At 41.7% G+C, this 17,264-nt stretch overlaps 1 protein-coding gene across 5 annotated transcripts in view; it reads left to right on the forward strand.

The window, feature by feature from the left end:
• The window catches only part of INO80D (INO80 complex subunit D), a 41,532-nt gene that overhangs the window by 19,437 nt on the left and 4,831 nt on the right, over positions 1–17,264 (forward strand). For 4 of the 5 annotated variants that reach the window (XM_085552686.1, XM_085552689.1, XM_085552687.1 and 1 more), the window contains 6 exons: positions 2,380–2,604; positions 4,620–4,729; positions 6,452–6,585; positions 7,956–8,173; positions 8,475–8,632; positions 9,572–10,764. In XM_085552686.1, coding sequence (XP_085408812.1) covers positions 2,380–2,604; positions 4,620–4,729; positions 6,452–6,585; positions 7,956–8,173; positions 8,475–8,632; positions 9,572–10,740 — 2,014 coding nt within the window. In that variant the 3' untranslated portion in view covers positions 10,741–10,764. Of the gene's footprint in view, positions 1–2,379; positions 2,605–4,619; positions 4,730–6,451; positions 6,586–7,955; positions 8,174–8,474; positions 8,633–9,571; positions 10,765–11,230; positions 14,210–17,264 lie in introns of those variants that run through there. The other variant, XM_015868306.3, reaches the window with a different exon arrangement.

Below are 17,264 nucleotides of genomic sequence, written 5' to 3' on the forward strand. Positions count from 1 at the left end.
GTGGTTACGTTTTTGTGTAGTACTGGCTGCTTTTGTACTTCAGTCAGTCTGCCCAGCCCTGGCTGCTCTTCAGCACCTTTCCTAATTTGGTTTATTCATAAACGTTGACACGTGCACTTGCTGTCAGCCTCCTAAAACTTTCATTTCAGTTCTGCAAACTTCTGCGGAGCTTTTCTTTACATGAAAGTTTTTACTTGGACACTTTTACATTCTGGTCTGTCCACTGCTAAAGACGAATATGTTCAAGGAGCTTCTTAGGTGATTTGATTGGCCAAAATGATTCTGTTTTGCTAGCAGTTCAGCCTGATAGCTCCTGGTTTGGTCGGCATGCTGTGCTCTGAGTTTTGGTTAATTTCACCAGAAAGGCAGTGGGAATAGTTTTCCAAAGGCATATGCCTAAAGCTGTGGGAATTTACTTACTCTTCTTTCTAAGTAAGCTGGTCAAATCAAAGCCATTCTCTCTCTGTTTTATTTGTGCCTGAGCACACACATTAACTATAACCCTCAAACAAATAGTTTCTTTACCTTCTTTTAGATACACCTGAGACTGAACTTCTCAAAGTCTTCCTTGCAGTTCCTCTGGGAGATCCCTCAAAATATTTCTCTTATCTTCTGCAGGAGATGTCATTTAACTTGGAAAGTACAGTTTTGTCCTTTTTTGTTAGTTTAGAATATTTCTTGAGGATACGTTCCTATGGGAAGTTCACTGTATGTGCAATTAATATGGTAAAATATTCATCGCAGGTGGTTAGATGAGTATGTATGTTTGAATTATGGGAAAAGTGTGCTTGTGTGGAGTTTCTGTGGGCAGTCCCTGTGACTGAAATAGTCTCTTATATTTAATTAATCTGCAGATGGAATAAGATTTTCCACAAGAGAAAGTAGATTTTAGTCATATTGCCTTTCAGCGACGGCTGTTCTGCTCACTCTTCCGCATCTTACTCTGTGTAGTAAATGTCCTGAATGATATCTTGCATTCTTCTGCTATCAGCAGTTGAGCCCTGCTTTGCCAGGTGCAGTTTTGGATGTTGGTTCCTACAGACTCACCAATCAAGCTCTACTGTCAGAGCCCTGAGGGGATGGGTTTGATTTCATTTGTTTGGATTTCTTTTCTCTCAAATGGGGAAGGTGACAAAAAGTTCCTTGCTTCTATAAGGGAAAACTTAAAGGAAAAGCTGAACAAAGTCTGCTTTGCTTAGATTCAGTTCACCCTGTTGCTCTGGGAGCAAAACCATCCTCCTGCAAACTGTTGGCTGGTGTGTAGGGCTGCTCGGTAGCTCCAGGACCTTGTTGTTTTAACACATCCCAAGGATGAGTTCATTTCTTTGTGATTTTATCTATTTATTTTATTTCATTGAACTGAGCACGTTGTCATGGCTTTGGTGGTCCTATTGATCGGTGCCTGGACATTTAGAAAGCCCAGATGCATGAGGAAAAAGCTTTCTTGAGCAAACAAAGACAGAGATCAGTCCTGATCATTGCTGGTCTGATTTTTTCCCTCGATAACTTCAGAATTCAACATTCATTCCTAACAGGTAATGTTGCAGCAAGGGGTGAGCAGCACTGTCTGAAAATCTCCTTACAGAGTAGTCACTGGTACTTACATCTTCCTTGCTCCCTTCTTTAAAATCCTCTCAGAATTGGTGCGGTTCTGGTCTGTGTTACCCTATGGCGTTCTTGCAGCTGACTGTGATGAAAATGGGACATCAGTCCAGGCTTATCTGTGAGAGCTGCAAGGTTGGGTTTGGATATTAAAAGTCAAGGGACACACTGTAGGCATTTCTTAGTAAGAAGGCTGAAGTAAGACCTTTCCTGCAGTGGGCATGGGATTGGTATATGTCTAGTGCAAGAGACGGGGAACCTGAAGACCTGAAGAGGTTTAGGAGGAAGAACACCACCTGGCAAAATAAGGGGAATTGGAAAAGGTCAGCAGTTTTGGTACTAGTTAAAATTTGACCATCTTCTCCACATGACCTTTCTTCAATAAATTTCCACTGTACAGCCTAGTCTTCACCATTAATTGCACTTTGATTTAAGAGTTTGTCTCATTTGCTGAGACATTTACAGTAAATAAAGGTTAACAGTATAGATTTTTTTTGTGTGTGTGAACAGCAGGCTCCAAAATGTGTCAGAGTTGATGATAAATTGATGTAATCTCTAATAATGACATGCTAAGAAGGGTAAGTACCTTTAGAATTCAAACAGGTTGTTGTTCTTACCCTTTTCTTGAGCATCCCTGCTTGTTTTCAGCCTTTGGATGTCTGTGGAGCTATAAGATGGAGGCCAACTTAACAATTCTATGAAACAGACATGCTAAAGTTCCTTTAAAAATAAGCTGCTTAAAGCCTCTCTGTATTTGTTTCTTTTTCTCACCTCCAGGTCTGATGATGACAATGCGGATGACAGGAGTTCCAGGGTGACCAGACTTTGCACTTACTTTCAGCAGAAATACAAGCACCTCTGCCGCCTGGAGCGGGCAGAATCTCGTCAGAAGAAATGCCGGCACACACTCCGGAAAGCCTTGCTGCAGGCGGCCAGCAGAGAGCCAGAGCGTGCCGGGCAACTGATCCAGGAACTCCGGAGAGCGACCTGTGCTCGTAGCAGGTGAGAGCTTCCCTGTGCTTGCAGTAACCCAGGGCTGGGTCAGGATGAAGGTGGGCAGGGTTTCTAACAGCTGAAGCTGAAATGCTGAACTCTGAAACTGGTAGGCATGGTCACAGCAGAATAGCCGTGGCATGTAAATACTGCCATCGAAGTGAAATAATCATGGCATACAGTGTTTTCAATTAAAAGAGGAATTTTTCTGCTTTGTGTTCTAAAATGTGGATTGTTTGTTCAGAGGTAACTGGATTCTTTAATGTCTTAAGAGAACTTAGTGGCCCACTAAAACTTATTCTTGTTAATGAATGTATGCGTTTTGTCTGTCTCCAAATATCTGGCACTTCATTAAGCCTGGTTCTACAGAGAGTGTGGAGTTTGGTCTGCAGTTTACTGCTTCAACTCATTTTTTTTCCCCCGTTTTTTAACCCCCAACACCTTTACCACTTCTTAATTCTCTTCCCAGCAAATCAGACTTAAGTTCATGCTTTTTGTTAGATTTAGCTCAATCTAGTGTTAAATTAAACTCAGCAACAAAAATCTTCTAACAGCTCTGAAGGTTACCTTCAGTGGGAATTCTTTCTAGATAATGTCAACATCCCTCCAGCTCTCGGTGTACTGAGAGTTGGTTGATGTGTGTGCATATAGAGACCAAGTAAGTCTGAACCCTGATGTTATGTCTTGGGTACCTGCAGTTCCCTTTGATTTCCTGGTTTTGCTTTACAGGATATGTGACTGTGGGTTTGGGGAGGGCTGACATGAGAGGCAGTCTGGGTACTGAGAGTATATTCTGATGATTAGATGCTTTTGTTCCTGGACAGAGGGCTGTGGTTCTTAGCAGTGGGAGGGCTTATCGCTGGGGAGGTGGAGTGATGCTGGAATAACTTCTTGAAAGCGTAATATAGAGGTACATGACTAGTTTATGAAGATACATAAATGTCTCCAAACTTCAACCACAGCAAAACCCTTGCCAGAACTGACAAACTCTTCCTGGGTTTTTTGCTACTGAGGCCTTTTATTACAGAAAAGATTATATTGCTCTCAGAAGGGTGGCATAGCCAGGTATGCCCGTCATCACTGCTTTAGTTAAATTAGGTAAATGTAGTCTTTTCATTTACAAAATGTTTCACGGGTAGTATTGCTAACTAAAACTTTGCTCAGTCAAAGTGCAGTTGATAACAGTAATGGATGAAGGCAAGCAGTCAGGCTACAGACAGCTTTTTGTCAACCTAGAAATCAGCGTGTACTGAGGTGAAATTCAGCCCTGGAACCTCCAGCTTTGTCTACGTGAAGGTGACAAATGCCTTGAGAGCAGGCTTAACACCAAGTGAGCTGTGTAACACTTGTAGTATTCATCCACACTGCTGTCTGGTCGCCTGCTTGCAGCTCAGGCTCAAAGCACTGAGGCTGTGCTGAGGAAGCACAAAGTTCTGGGCACCTGCTGGTGGATTGGGCTGTAGCACGTTGATGAAGGAAAGCTTTTACCCATGTTGAGCACGCTCAGGCTCTGCCACTCCAGAGCTCAGTCCAAGTTTGTCTGAGCACATGCTTGCATGTAAGCTCTGGGGATGCTCGGCATGTTTTGATTTATGAACAGGCTTGAAAACGCACTTGACTGCCCATGTGGGCATACCCAATACTTTGTATTCTGAAAGTTGACTTCATTTTAAGGATCACCTGTGATGACACTCACCTATTGCTGTTCTGGGTTCTGTTGCAGGGTGTAGTAATATTAACATAGTAGCAGCACCAGAGCACCTCTCTTTACAATTAAGGCCCCATCAAATTAACAACAATCCTGTTAATACAGTCATACCTTCACCTTTCGTTGACATCTATTCTGTATCCCTGTATAGAGTGTGGTAGTAGATGTGCACCCATCTGGATCATGACACACACACACACACACATGTGATCTACAGGGTTTCATCCTGCTATGCCACAGTCAGTGGAACGGCTGTGATAAGTCAGTGCCTGAGGCTGGGTTTTGGACTCCAAACTCTTTTATGCTTTTGTTTCAGCACAAGCCAAGCCAGGCAGAGAGATGCAGAACCAACAACCTGTAGTGGGACTTCGAAGGGAGAACCGTGCACTAACAAGGCCCTTCCATTCACAAGGCATTGTTTTCAGCGTATCCTCTTAACTGTTTGGAAGTGGAAGCTTTCCTGCTTTAGGGCTGTTCATTAGGCTCTTGCATTGACAAAGATGTTGTCACAAAAAACTGAGTGTTTGCTTTTAGTTTTTCCTTGTGGGTCTGCAGACAGCAAAGATAAGTGGTTTGTTACTGATATCTATCATAGTCACATTGTTTTACTCCTGTAAACTGTGTCTAGTGATTACAAGAAATCTGTATGAAAACGATCATATTTCATGGATAAAATGGTACAAAACACGTGGCCCTCAACCTCATGGCTTTCATACAGTTCTTGGTAGATTCAAGTAGCCTGCCTAACAATGAAAGGTTTATGGAAACATGTTTTCACATGTAGTTTAGAAAGATGACTTACACGGTGACTGGGAAGTTGGAAATCTGTTATTTTGCATTGTTTAAAGAAACAGAAGAGAGGGAGTCAGAGAATCCAAATTCTAAATGAGGGAGAGCTCCCAGTGCAGAGAATTTCAAGCAACATTTGGAAAAATGTAAAGAGTTTATGTGTGAAACTCACAGAAAGGAGGAAGCATACTGGATGTGAGGTTTAATCCTGAACACTATAAACAAGCATATCTCTGACCTGGAATACTTAAGAACTCTGCAGGCTTTGTTTTTGTAGATGAAGACTTGGAGCTTTTGTAGGTGTAATTCCTTTTATTGGAGCCTTTGGTTTTGATATTTCAAGAGACTAGTGTGTCTCTGTACCAATTGCTAGCAGATGGCAGCACCTTTTCAGTTGTTTGGGTCAGCCGTGTTTTGGATCTTCCTTGTGATTTGGAATTATATTTTATTTTACTTTAAATTTAAGTGGTTTTGTTTGTGGGTGTATGTAGAGTGGTCAAGAATAGTAATTTTTGCACTTCTACCTGTTTTGTTTCCTCTACGCTTTTTTCTCAGTGGAAACCTGAAACAAGCAGCATGCAATCCAGATTGCCTTCTTCAGGTTTTCCATTTTCTTTTTCTTTTCCTTTGCATTTTAACATTTTAGCGTTGTTTTTGAACACACATAATGATCTTGAAGGTAGAATCAAACTGAAAGCTATTCAAGACCGAAGGAGTACTTCTACTGTTGCTGAAAAGCCACAATGAAATACCTGTTTGATTTGCTTTTAGACTAGAATCATTTTCAGTTCTGCAGGGAATTTTTCTGAAGGAAATATCAGTGAGCTTACATTTAGATTTACTTGACCTTTGTGTCTGATTACACATCTTTTTTCAGAGAAGCAGGAAGGATCTTGAAACTTCTTTGTCTGCACTGTACAGATAAATGCCAAGAATGTACCTCAAAAGATTGAATTAAGAAATAGTCTTTCTTTAATGTTTCAGTATGGATTGTCATTAGTCAGTAAGGAAATAGTCATGTTGACTACACTGCTTCAACTGGCACTATTGATCTATTGATTAAGAATCCAGGAAAAGACTTCTTTTTGCTAAGAACTCATTAGTGAAATAGCTGCTTCTATAAAACTATCTCAATATATAATAAAATCATTAGAGATTCTGCATGAATGTGCTTTTTCACTTTAAAACTTGGGTTTGAGCCTTACCTAGCTTTGAACTTGAATAACAAAGTTAAGATACTCATTAAAAATAGCATCCATGGACACAAAGTTGAAGGCTCTGATCTTTACCAGATGGATAAATCAAAGGGCGTTTCTCCATCGTTGCCTTGTGTGTTATTCCTGATTCAGAAATGTGCAGATATCTTATTGAACCGTTCTCAGCAGCTCTTCTCAAGTTGTACAGCCAAGTTTGCAGATGGTCAACAGTGCTCTGTGCCAGTTTTTGACATTACACATCAGACACCTCTGTGCGAAGAACATGCCAAAAAAATGGTAAGTACAAAGCCAAAACTGAAATTATTTCTTTGTACTGGGTAAACTCTTGCTTGATAACTAGGGAGTTTACAAACTTAAGAGCTCATTGCCTTTTGTTTTCTTAAGAGGGTAAAACATTCCTGGTTAGTGTAACATATGCTGTAGAAATCTTTCAGATGCTTTTGATGATATAATAAATTGCACATGAGAATATCCTCCCCTCTTGAATTAGTAATAAGTCTTTGTTAGAGATCCAGTGGCCATTTTATTTGGACTTGCTCCTGGCCCTCAGATCTGAATGTACTGTGAGTTATGGTGCGGACAGAGCACTGCTTCTCAAACAACCTCACTACACAGCATCCCAGGCATTTTCTAGAGGGAGTGTAGATAGCAATTACAAACATAATGATTTTACTACTTAATTTACCTTTCAGTGACTAAAGAAGTTGTCTTTAATCCCCTTCAGGGATCTTTGCATCCCAGAGGAAAAGCAGTGGCCTACAACACAATGAGAAGGCACAAATAAAGATGATGTCCTCTACTCTCCCTTTATGCCTTCAGTCTTCCAGAACAAAACTTCTCAGATCATGTGCACACCTACTGCTGTCTTGCCCTTTCTTCAAGGCAGTAGGCATAAAACTGCTGGTTTTGTTTTGTTCTGTTATTGGACTCTGTTGTTTTTCTTGCTTTTTTTGTTTTTCTTGTTTTTTTGTCCCCCGCTCTCTAATAGTTGTGGAATATTGAGTTTTCTAGGTTACAATGTGATACATACAAGCAGGTTTGTATGGGTTGTTTCTCCTTTTCCCAGCTAGTCTTTAATTTATCTTCCATTATGTACTTCTGCAGCAGATAAAGTCCTCTGCCATTCCCAGCATAATGGCAACTAAGAATTGAAAAATGTTTGCTTTATTTTGTAAACGGCCACTGGGTTACTCTTAAAAAGCAGTGGGTCCATAGTTGCTCAACCACACTCTTTACAAATCCCTAGTCCTTGAGTGCTGTCCCTTTTATATGGAAGGGGAAAGTTGAGGATGCTGTCTGCAGCCACTGTGCTTCATTATTACCGCCTTAACACAGTATTCTGTCTTTAATATTCACAGGAATGCTACCAAAGTTACAGTTTTGCAGAGATTTGGTTAGGGTTTCTTATGGTGGCTTTTGTTAAATAACACTACACAACCTCTTCTATTTACTGTACCTCAAACTTTGGTGTCTGTGATTTTTGCCATGATCGGCGAGGGAGGAAACAGCTTAATGTTTGTGTCTTGCCTGGATTTAAGTTAGTGGTCTCTCTTGTATTACATATGAACACAATGAAGGGAAAGAAAGGCAAGAAAAGTAATATTTGTTCTTTATTTGTTTCTGCTGCCATTGTTTTGTTCCCAAAGGACAACTTCTTGAGGGGGGACAGCTCCCGTAAAGTTCAGCACCAGCAGCAGAGGAAACCCAGGAAAAAAACAAAACCACCTGCACTTACCAAAAAACACAAGAAGAAGAGAAGGCGAGGTCCACGCCGGCCCCAGAAACCTATTCCTCCTGCAGTGCCCCAAGGGAACCTCACCATGCCTGCCAGTGTCTCACTGCCAGTAGAGATGCCCCATATACGGTTAGTGGCAGCCTTGCTTCACCCTACTCTCTCTGCTATCCCAAATGTTGTAAATAAGTACTCTAGAAAGGTGTGATGTTGCTCTGCTGATCAGCATCTGGAGCAGTAGGATGCTTTGGGGCTAGAAATTACATCTCCACATGACTGTTGGGAAGAGAAACCAACAGAACATACAGTCAGTAATTCTAGATCTGAGCAAATAAAGAATTTGATGGATAAAATGTGGGGAAATGTCCATTCGTAGTTGTTGTCTGGAGGAATCGAAGCTGAACACCAGGGACTAATGGTTCTTTCTGTCCAGGAGCCCCTCCACCCCAGAGCTGAGTGCCGATGAGCTGCCTGATGATATCGCCAATGAAATCACAGACATTCCACATGACTTGGAATTGAATCAGGAGGACTTCTCTGATGTCCTGCCACGGCTGCCCGATGACTTGCAAGATTTTGATTTCTTTGAAGGTATCGTTTTATTTTATTCTGTGCTAGTGTGAGAACAGTCAGAGAGTTGAAGAAACAGGTATTTTTGAAGCATGCATTTTGATTTCCCAGAGAGACAGTAACTTCTAGACAAGGGAGAATATGTCTGCCCTATTGTTTGTTTGTGAGCTCTGAAGTAAAACAGCCTTTGAGAAAGCTGGTGTGTGTAGTTGAATGCTTGCTCTTATAATTACTGCTCTGTGTAAATCCTAATTGGTTTAGCTTTTTAATAATTCATTTTGCATTTTTATTGCCTGTCTGCTTTGCAGTTTAATCAAGCATATTCTTAGTAATGGCATCTTTCTGCCATTGAGTGGGGCTGAAATCACGTTCAATGTTGGCCTTTGATGAAAGGAGAAGAGAGTGGAAATAAGATCTTTAAATACGTTTTTGAAACTAGCTTTTGATCAGCTTGAATTTCTAGATTCTGAAGCTCAGTAACTATCACAGGTAACAAAGAAATAAGAACAGCTCGGAGTTGGAGCATGTGATTTCTTTGCTCATTTTCTGAGCAGATACGATATCAGCATATGTGTTTTACTGGAAATTAACCTAAATTGTACTGTGTACATTTTTAGGCTGTAATACCATAAGCAGAAAGGAATTTGTAGACAGTTTGTGTTATTGCAGCATTGATGAAAATCTTGCTTAAGCATTTTTGCTTTAAATCCAATGAGAGTGGGGGGACCTTGAACTACAAGCTGAAGAGGAGGAAAGGAGAAGGAGTTCCACAGGATAGGAAGGCTTTTAGTTTATAGTTTTTCTTATATTGCTTACGTAGTCAACACTGGTGAAGGAAGCTTTCTCTGTACCACAAGCCATTCTGGAAACTTACATACCGTGGTTCTGTACCCCTGCATCCTTAGAGTGCCACTACTGCCTGAGATGGGTCCTTAACCTCTGATGTCCCTGTTTCTGCAGGTAAAAATGGAGATCTCCTTCCTACAACAGAAGAGGCTGAAGAACTGGAACGGGCCCTACAGGCTGTAACTTCTCTTGAGTGCCTGAGTACCATTGGAGTACTTACACAGACAGATGGTGTGCCAGTTCAGGAGCTGTCAGATAGAGGGATAGGGGTGTTCTCTACAGGTGCTGGAGCTCCAGGAATGCAGTCCTTGAGTCGAGAGGTTAACACGGATCTGGGGGAGCTGTTGAATGGGCGTATAGTACATGATAATTTCTCCGGTCTGGAGCTGGATGAGAACTTGCTCCGCTCTGCTACCTTGTCCAACCCACCTACGCCCCTGCCAGGGCAGATCCAGGGGCAATTCTCAGCCCCAGCCAACGTCGGCCTTACTTCTGCCACTCTGATAAGCCAGAGTGGCCTTGGGGAGAGAGCCTTCCCAGGACAGTTTCATGGACTTCACGATGGCAGCCATGCCTCCCAGAGGCCCCACCCTGCCCAGCTGCTGAGCAAGGCAGATGACCTGATCACCTCACGACAGCAATACAGCAGTGACCATTCACACTCCTCACCCCATGGAAGCCATTATGATAGCGAGCATGTGCCGTCTCCCTACAGTGACCATATCACATCCCCTCACACCGCATCCTTTTCTGGTGATAACCTGGCAGCTACCTTCTCAGCAGAGATGCCCATGATGGCACAGCACTTGCTCCCAACTCCGCTGGATGTGCCACTTAGCGGGGTGGTCAACCCCAGAACTCACTGGGGAAACCTTCCTGTCAATCTTGGGGACCCCTCTCCGTTTAGCAACCTTCTTGGTGCAGATGGACATCTCCTGTCCACCTCCCTGTCCACACCACCTACCACCTCGCACTCAGAGACCACGCAGCCTGCCTTCGCCACTGTGACCCCCAACAGCTCCAGCGTGCTTCCGGGGTTGCCGCAGACCAGTTTTAGTGGCATGGGTCCTGCCTCCGCTGAACTCATGGCCTCCACCTCCCCTAAACAACAGCTCCCTCAGTTCAGCGCAGCCTTCGGGCACCAGCTGAGCTCCCACAGTGGCATCCCCAAGGACCTGCAGCCCAGCCACAGCTCCATAGCTCCTCCCACGGGCTTCGCAGTGACCGGTGCCACCGCTACCAGTACCAATAACGCATCTGCGCCCTTCACCACCTCCAACTGAGCTTGTCTGCCTGGCTCTGTGCAGGTAGATGGGGGACCTATGTTTTCTATCTTTCTTTTCTTACTTTATTATTTTTTTTTCTGTCCTCTCTTCCCCCACCCCCTCCTTTTTTTTTTTTCTTTTTTTTTTTCCTTTTTTTTTTTTTTTTTATGAGGGGGTTAAAAAGAAATCCCCAGTTTCAGTACTGACCAGGGTTAGCCCTCTGTGAACCTTGCTGTAGCGTTCACATGTGCTTGTTACGCACCGGTGCTCATTTAGTGCAGGCAGGTTCACTGTTCCCCAGTAATTCCTTAAGGATACAGCACAGTTACTGGATATAATTGATCTTAGCAGTAAGACCTAGCAATGGGAAGATACCTCAGATTACGGATGCATATTACTGTTTCCTAGGGTTTGGATCAGTGCTTGCCATCCCATAAGCATCTGGTAGAAAGTTTTCCAGTGGGCAGAAGTCTTTTTATTATTATTATTTTTTTTAATTTTCCCAAAGGTAGCATCTGGCATTGAAAACTTGGCTGCGTACATTGAATTGAGAATAGTGCACTGAAGTCCTAAAACAAGACCGTGGTTCAAGAATGAGTTTGACAGCTTGTTAAGATAGTGTCTTGACCTCCTCTGTGTGTGTGTGTGTGTTTGGGGTGCAGGGAGCGGCGGTTCTTTTTCCGCTTTTGGTGAAGAAGTGGAAAAAGTGGGAGTTGTCCCCTTTTGGAGCTGGTCACTGTTCTTACTGCATGCTGACTTTTATTTTGATGATGATGATTTTTAATTCATTGAGCAGCAAGGGGAACAATTGACTGGTTGCCCATAAATTTGAAGGCTGATGCAAAGTTAGCTCAGAGGGAAAAAAAAACCAACAATAAAAACAACGAAAAAACCAAAACACAATCAGAAACATTGAAATAAAATAATGGTGTAGTGAAGATTCCTGTGCAAAAATTCCCTTCCTTGCTGAATTACTGTGGCCTTGTAACATTGATGATTTGCCTTTTCAAGTGTGGCTTTGTCCCAGACTCCTTGCCTGACAGGCTGACAGGTATTTTCCAGCTGAAACTGGAAGAATTCAGTTGGTATTCTGCCCGTCCACACAAATCTAGTTCAGACCCTTTGGTAAGTTCCAAACAAATGCGTTTCTCAAATTGTTTCTGCCTATTGAGACTTTGTTAGCTTTTTTTCCCACCAAGCCATATTGTTTCTGGGTTTCTTATGGTACTCGACGCTCTTAACATGAAACTGAGTATGTGTAAGGAACTAGCAGGTACCTACCAGCAGTCATGGCTAACCAGAAGATAAATCACTAAAGCAAAATAGGTAGATAAGAGTTCTTTTCTTTTCCTATCTTTTTTTTTCTTTTTTTTCTTTTTTCTTTCTTTCTTTCTTTTTTTTTTTTTGGCAGGACAGTTTTGCTTTTACTGCCCACCTGTTGAAGACAGTGTTCAGACTCTTAGGTAGTAATTTCAGTTCTTAAAGAATGGAGTCCATTAGCTTTTAGATGTTTTTATTTTTTATTTTGTTTTTAATCCAAGGGATAACAGCAGCAGAAATCCAGAGGTGTTTACGTGTATCTCTTTACTGGAAGGGAAAAAAGGAATTTGCTTGTGACTTTATAGGGCTCAGATTTGCTATTATGCTTTGACTGTAAAAGTAACAACTATTTCATTAGTATAACAAGTCTCTACTACTCTTGACCTGTTTCTGAGATGCAAATGAGAGAGAATAGAAAAAAACACATTTCAGTCTCTGACTGTAGAAGAGGGATTTCCTTCCACCTTAGAGTAACACATCCTACCTGCATATATTCTAGTCTAATCCAGGAAACTGAGAACTGAGCACATGTGATAGGGAGGCCTAATAAACTGTTTGAGCAAGGGATCTTTGAACTAAGTTTAGTTTCTGTAGGAATTCATTTCGTTAGCGGTTGGGCCTGCATCGAACTCTGACCCAAACCTCTCCTTTCATCTTGCTAAAGAACAGAGTTTAAATGGGAGAGGTCTTGTCTCCTTACTATCATAGCAATCATACTATCCCCTTTTCTTGAAAGGTTTGTCCTCCTTAAACTTAGAGTATGGATGATGTGTATGTCCTTATGAAATTGCAAGTGTATGTGGGTGGAGGAAACAAAAATGATTTTCACGCTTCTGTTGTTATGAAGTCCTTATTTCATACTTGGTTAAATAGATCTTAATAATATAAGCCTAATATTTTTTAAGTGGTGATTTAAACATGTTTGTAACATTTAAATGTTTTTAAATCATGTAAAAAGTTGAATTGAAGCCTATGAAATCCTGCTTGTGATTGTCCTGCTGATTGAGGAATGCCCAGTGGTATTGTGAAATGAGGCAAATCTGACAAGGCATTTATTTATTTTTCTATTAAGTTCCCCACACTTCGTTGAGAAGACAACTGTTTGATTTGCAAATGATTTTCATTGTGTCCATATACTTTCTTCAATGTGTTTTGGATGACTGGCTGAAAAAGAGTGAAGAACTAGTATACCAAATGGTTAATTCTTTAATCTGTTTGTGTATTTGTGTCATTTTTAAAGGATGTTGATTTCTATACATTGGTTTCAGGACTTTGGTCTTGAAATGATTATTGTGCCCATCAAACTCTCTGATGAAGCTGCAGCTGTTGCAGAGTTTAATTGTTCCACGTTACATTTCTCTTTCTTAGCAAATGCAGGGTGTGCAGGGGGAAGAGGAATGGAGGGCCAAGTTCCGCTTGCTTAAATTGGCATAAATTTCACAGGAGCACTTTGGCGTAAGGTCGCTGTGAGTTTGTACTGTTGTAATTCAGAACAGAATCCAGCTCCTGGTCTGAGTGTTATTTTAGTCAGGGAATTTCAAAAGCTGTCAAAGTTACAAAGGTTCATAATTCTTGTTTGAAGTCATTGGCCATTATGGATCTGCATTCCTATAAGGCAGCCTAGGACATCAGCTCTTCCACTTAAACTTCAGTTTTGTATATCCCTTGACCTTTTCCTGAGAAGTGATTAGGTAACAGTTTTTCAGTGAGCAAACTAAGTTTGCAGTAAACTGTACTATTAAAAATAAATTTGTTTGTATACATTGGAAGTAGGAATCCCTCTGTCCTGTCTGGTAGAGTTCTGAAATGGGCCACCATTCTTGCCTTCTCCTGATTCACCTCCTGTTTTTTCCACTGCCAACAATACAGTCTGACAAGAACTTAGGAGAACTGTTCTTAAATTTACAGGAGGGGTCATATCAGTGGGCTTTTACACCTACAGAGCCCATCGAGTTCAGTGGATCAGTGTCTTACTGCTGGGTCTGAGAGATCCCGCTGAGAAGCTTGTGCAGCTGAAAACTTGGCATCTCTTCCTCTGGGAAGTACTGCAGGTCTGAATGAGGTAGTCCTTGTGTAATTCCCAAATAGCATCCATGCTCTCTTGCCGAGGTTTTTGAATATCATCTCCTTGTACAGCAATTAGCACTCTAATCACCCTTTCACCAAAGAGTCTGTGTAGCAATTTCAGTCCATCGATTTGAGTTGTTCAATATCTGTCATGCCCTTTACGTATGAATAGATGGAATAAAGCTAGTTTAACTTAAAAGTTAATTTCCTTACATAAGATTTGAGTTGTAGAGAGTTGAGAAAAGAATTAGATCTAAAATAAAGTACCATTAGGATCATTCTTTGTTAATAGCTGCACCTCAATTATTCTTTTTACAGAAGTGCAAGAATCGACAGAATGACATATAACAGTCTATGGAGGCCAATGGGAGTAGCCTGATGCTTGCCTGGTGTGTAAGGTGTTCTGTTAGACACAGTTTCACTTAGGAAGATTTTAGGCCAACTTTGAGGGGAGCCATATGCACTTAGATACCTCAAGGCTGATTTGTTCTTTGGCCTTGTCATTAATTATGATAGAAGAAGATGCATCTGTGATGCAAAAGGATAGGAAAGATGCCATTTTTTGTCCCCTCCAGCCTTCCACTTACTCCAGGTTTTTGTTTAGTTCTCTTCTGGTTGGTAGCTAGCTTCTTTATGTCTTTGGATGTAAAGGTTAGTGAAACGATTACATCAATAATGCTGAGAGGTAGCACAGATGCGGGTTTGTCTCATGCGCTACAGTCTGCAACAGCTAGATTTCCCACTTCTTTCAGCAGGTTAGTGAATGAAGATTCACAGTTCTTGTTTGAAAACATTTGAATGCCTTGAGAAGCTTACAACCTGTTAAGCAAAAATCAGAGATGGTATTGGAAATACAAATGCAAGGGAAGAAGTGATAAAAGAGGACCTTGGAATGAATCTGCAGGCTAGTACCCACGTTCAGTTAGAGGCACTGTTTTGCTGTAACCACATCTAAATACAGTCTAGGGTTGAATTGGCTTGCCAGGGGAGACAGGTCTCAAGGAATAATACCCTGTAGAGGTGTCTTCACTGAGAAGTTGTCCCTAGTGATTAAGTACACACGCTGCCGGTCCACATCTGAAACTCCAGCTCCTCCATGGCACTGAAGCAGCATGGCTGTTGCATTTCCCTATAGGCTCCAGCAGGACCTGCTCCCCCGTGCTAAGTCTTTCAAGTGGTGGAGGGCAAGGACCATAGCAAGGGGATGTTTTAGCAAGCAAAAAGTAGGCAACTTACTATGGTGATCCTTCTGCAGTGAGACATTGTGTGGGTGTCTGGGCATCCCTGATGGGATGTTTCTTTTTGCCTTTGAATTTTTGCCATGACATGTAAAGTAGTCTCCTATGCAGACCGGTTGCGACATCCTCTAGTGGTGGAGATACTAACTGAAGGAGTAGGTTTGGATCTTTTGAGTATTATTTAGTACTGGGGTATTGTGGGCTGCTCCTCTTAGCCCTCTTCACTTTATTTCCTTCTTTCTATGTTCTCCATCATTCTTTCTTTTAGTCTCCCATTCTCAGGTAGTTACTCCAGGTAATGCCAACCATAAGTCTTCTGCAGCTTGGTCCTGAGCAAATGTGGCTGTGAAATGCAAAGGAGGAGAGATTCCTGCATTTTATAGCATACATCTGGGGCACTAGAATGGCAGTGTACTAGACATAAGATATTTCTCAGCTCAGTGAGTAAGGTTTCACAGCACAGAGAGGTGATGGGCTGGATGCTGAGGAGCGCACACATCAGCAGTGAATGTGTAGGCTTTTAGTGAGCATCTGCCTTCTCACAGATTTTTCTTGTTTTGAGAAGTGCATCAGTAGAAAATCACAAAAGTCTTAGATTATTCTCTTTAAAAGCTGCATGAAGAAGCCCAGCTAAAAGGAAAGATGGTTGGGGGAAAAATTGACATTTGAATTTACTAAGCTTAAAATAAAACTTCCAGTGATGCCTTGTCTGTGAGAGACCTTGGCTCTTTCAGCTAAGTTGCTGGGAATGAAAAGTCTGTGAGAGAAGGAGGAATTCCAGAGCATTATGTCTTGAAACAATTTTCTCACCTGTATCTTCAGCCATTTAAACCCAAACCAAAAAATGACTCAGTTCTGGGAGCTTTTCCTTTGCAGTTCTGCTACTTGTCTCCTGGTTGCTGGGTTCTTGGTTTTCCCCTGTTCTATTCTGCTTCCTCACACTTGTTCTCTGGCCCCCGTGGAACAGAGTGGTAGTGGAGCATGAAAGAAGTTGGTGGGCTTGGCTGTAGATGGACATCAGTAGAGAAGGCTTTCTTTTTCCAGCTTCTTCTAAGTGCTGGCACCTTTTCAGTCTTCCCTGGCTCACAGAATTTAGTTCGGAAGTCAAGAGGTTGAAATTCAGGCTTTTGACTTAAAAACTATACATAGTTGATATGGGAAAAATGCATTCCTTGTGCTCCTTCCCCTCCCTACCCCTCAGGCACACACACAGTGAGATACACAGAGTACATGCACACATTGCACTTGGTCCAGCGGTGCTGATGTTTTTATCTGCTTGCTGCCTTTGCCAGCTGGTGCCCACTGAAGTGAGCTCCGGGTAGGGGGTGTCCCCAGATATCCTCTGGAAAACTTTAACTTTGGTGCAGATTGCTCTAATGTAGCTGACTGACGTGGCATTTGCTTCTGCTTAGGAGGGGACTGATTTACCCTGTAATGACTCTAACCTGCGTTCCAAACAGCGTAGTTGGTCCCAATGAAAACAGATCCATTCTGAAGTGATGAACAGTTGGGTTCTCATGCAGAGTATCTACACATCCTACCAGAAGGGGTTGAACCAGTTTCTCTGAACAGTGATTACCTTCACTGTACAGTTTTGGGTATGTCTCAGGGATTCCTTGTGGAAATAAGGGCAGTTTAAAAAAATAATAAATTAAAAAAATATATAAAAAAAAAGAAAAAGAGAAAAAATAAAATAAAAAAAAGTAAATAGTTTTAAAAGTAAATAATAATTTAAGGTAGAGCGTCATCTAAATGAGAGCACAAGAAAGAGAAATCTGTGTTCCGTTTTCTAGTCCACTGTTTGGCTTAGGGACTCTTTTTCTTCTCGGGGCTCTCAAGATCAACATGCAGAATCTTTCTCATCACGCTCAGCTTTAAACTTTTTATTTAAAGATACCCTTCCCCAATGAGCTTTCA

The sequence above is a fragment of the Coturnix japonica genome, chromosome 7 (genome assembly GCF_054131305.1).
Source record: "Coturnix japonica strain WE chromosome 7, WE-NBRP24, whole genome shotgun sequence".
Taxonomy (NCBI): Eukaryota; Metazoa; Chordata; class Aves; order Galliformes; family Phasianidae; genus Coturnix; species Coturnix japonica.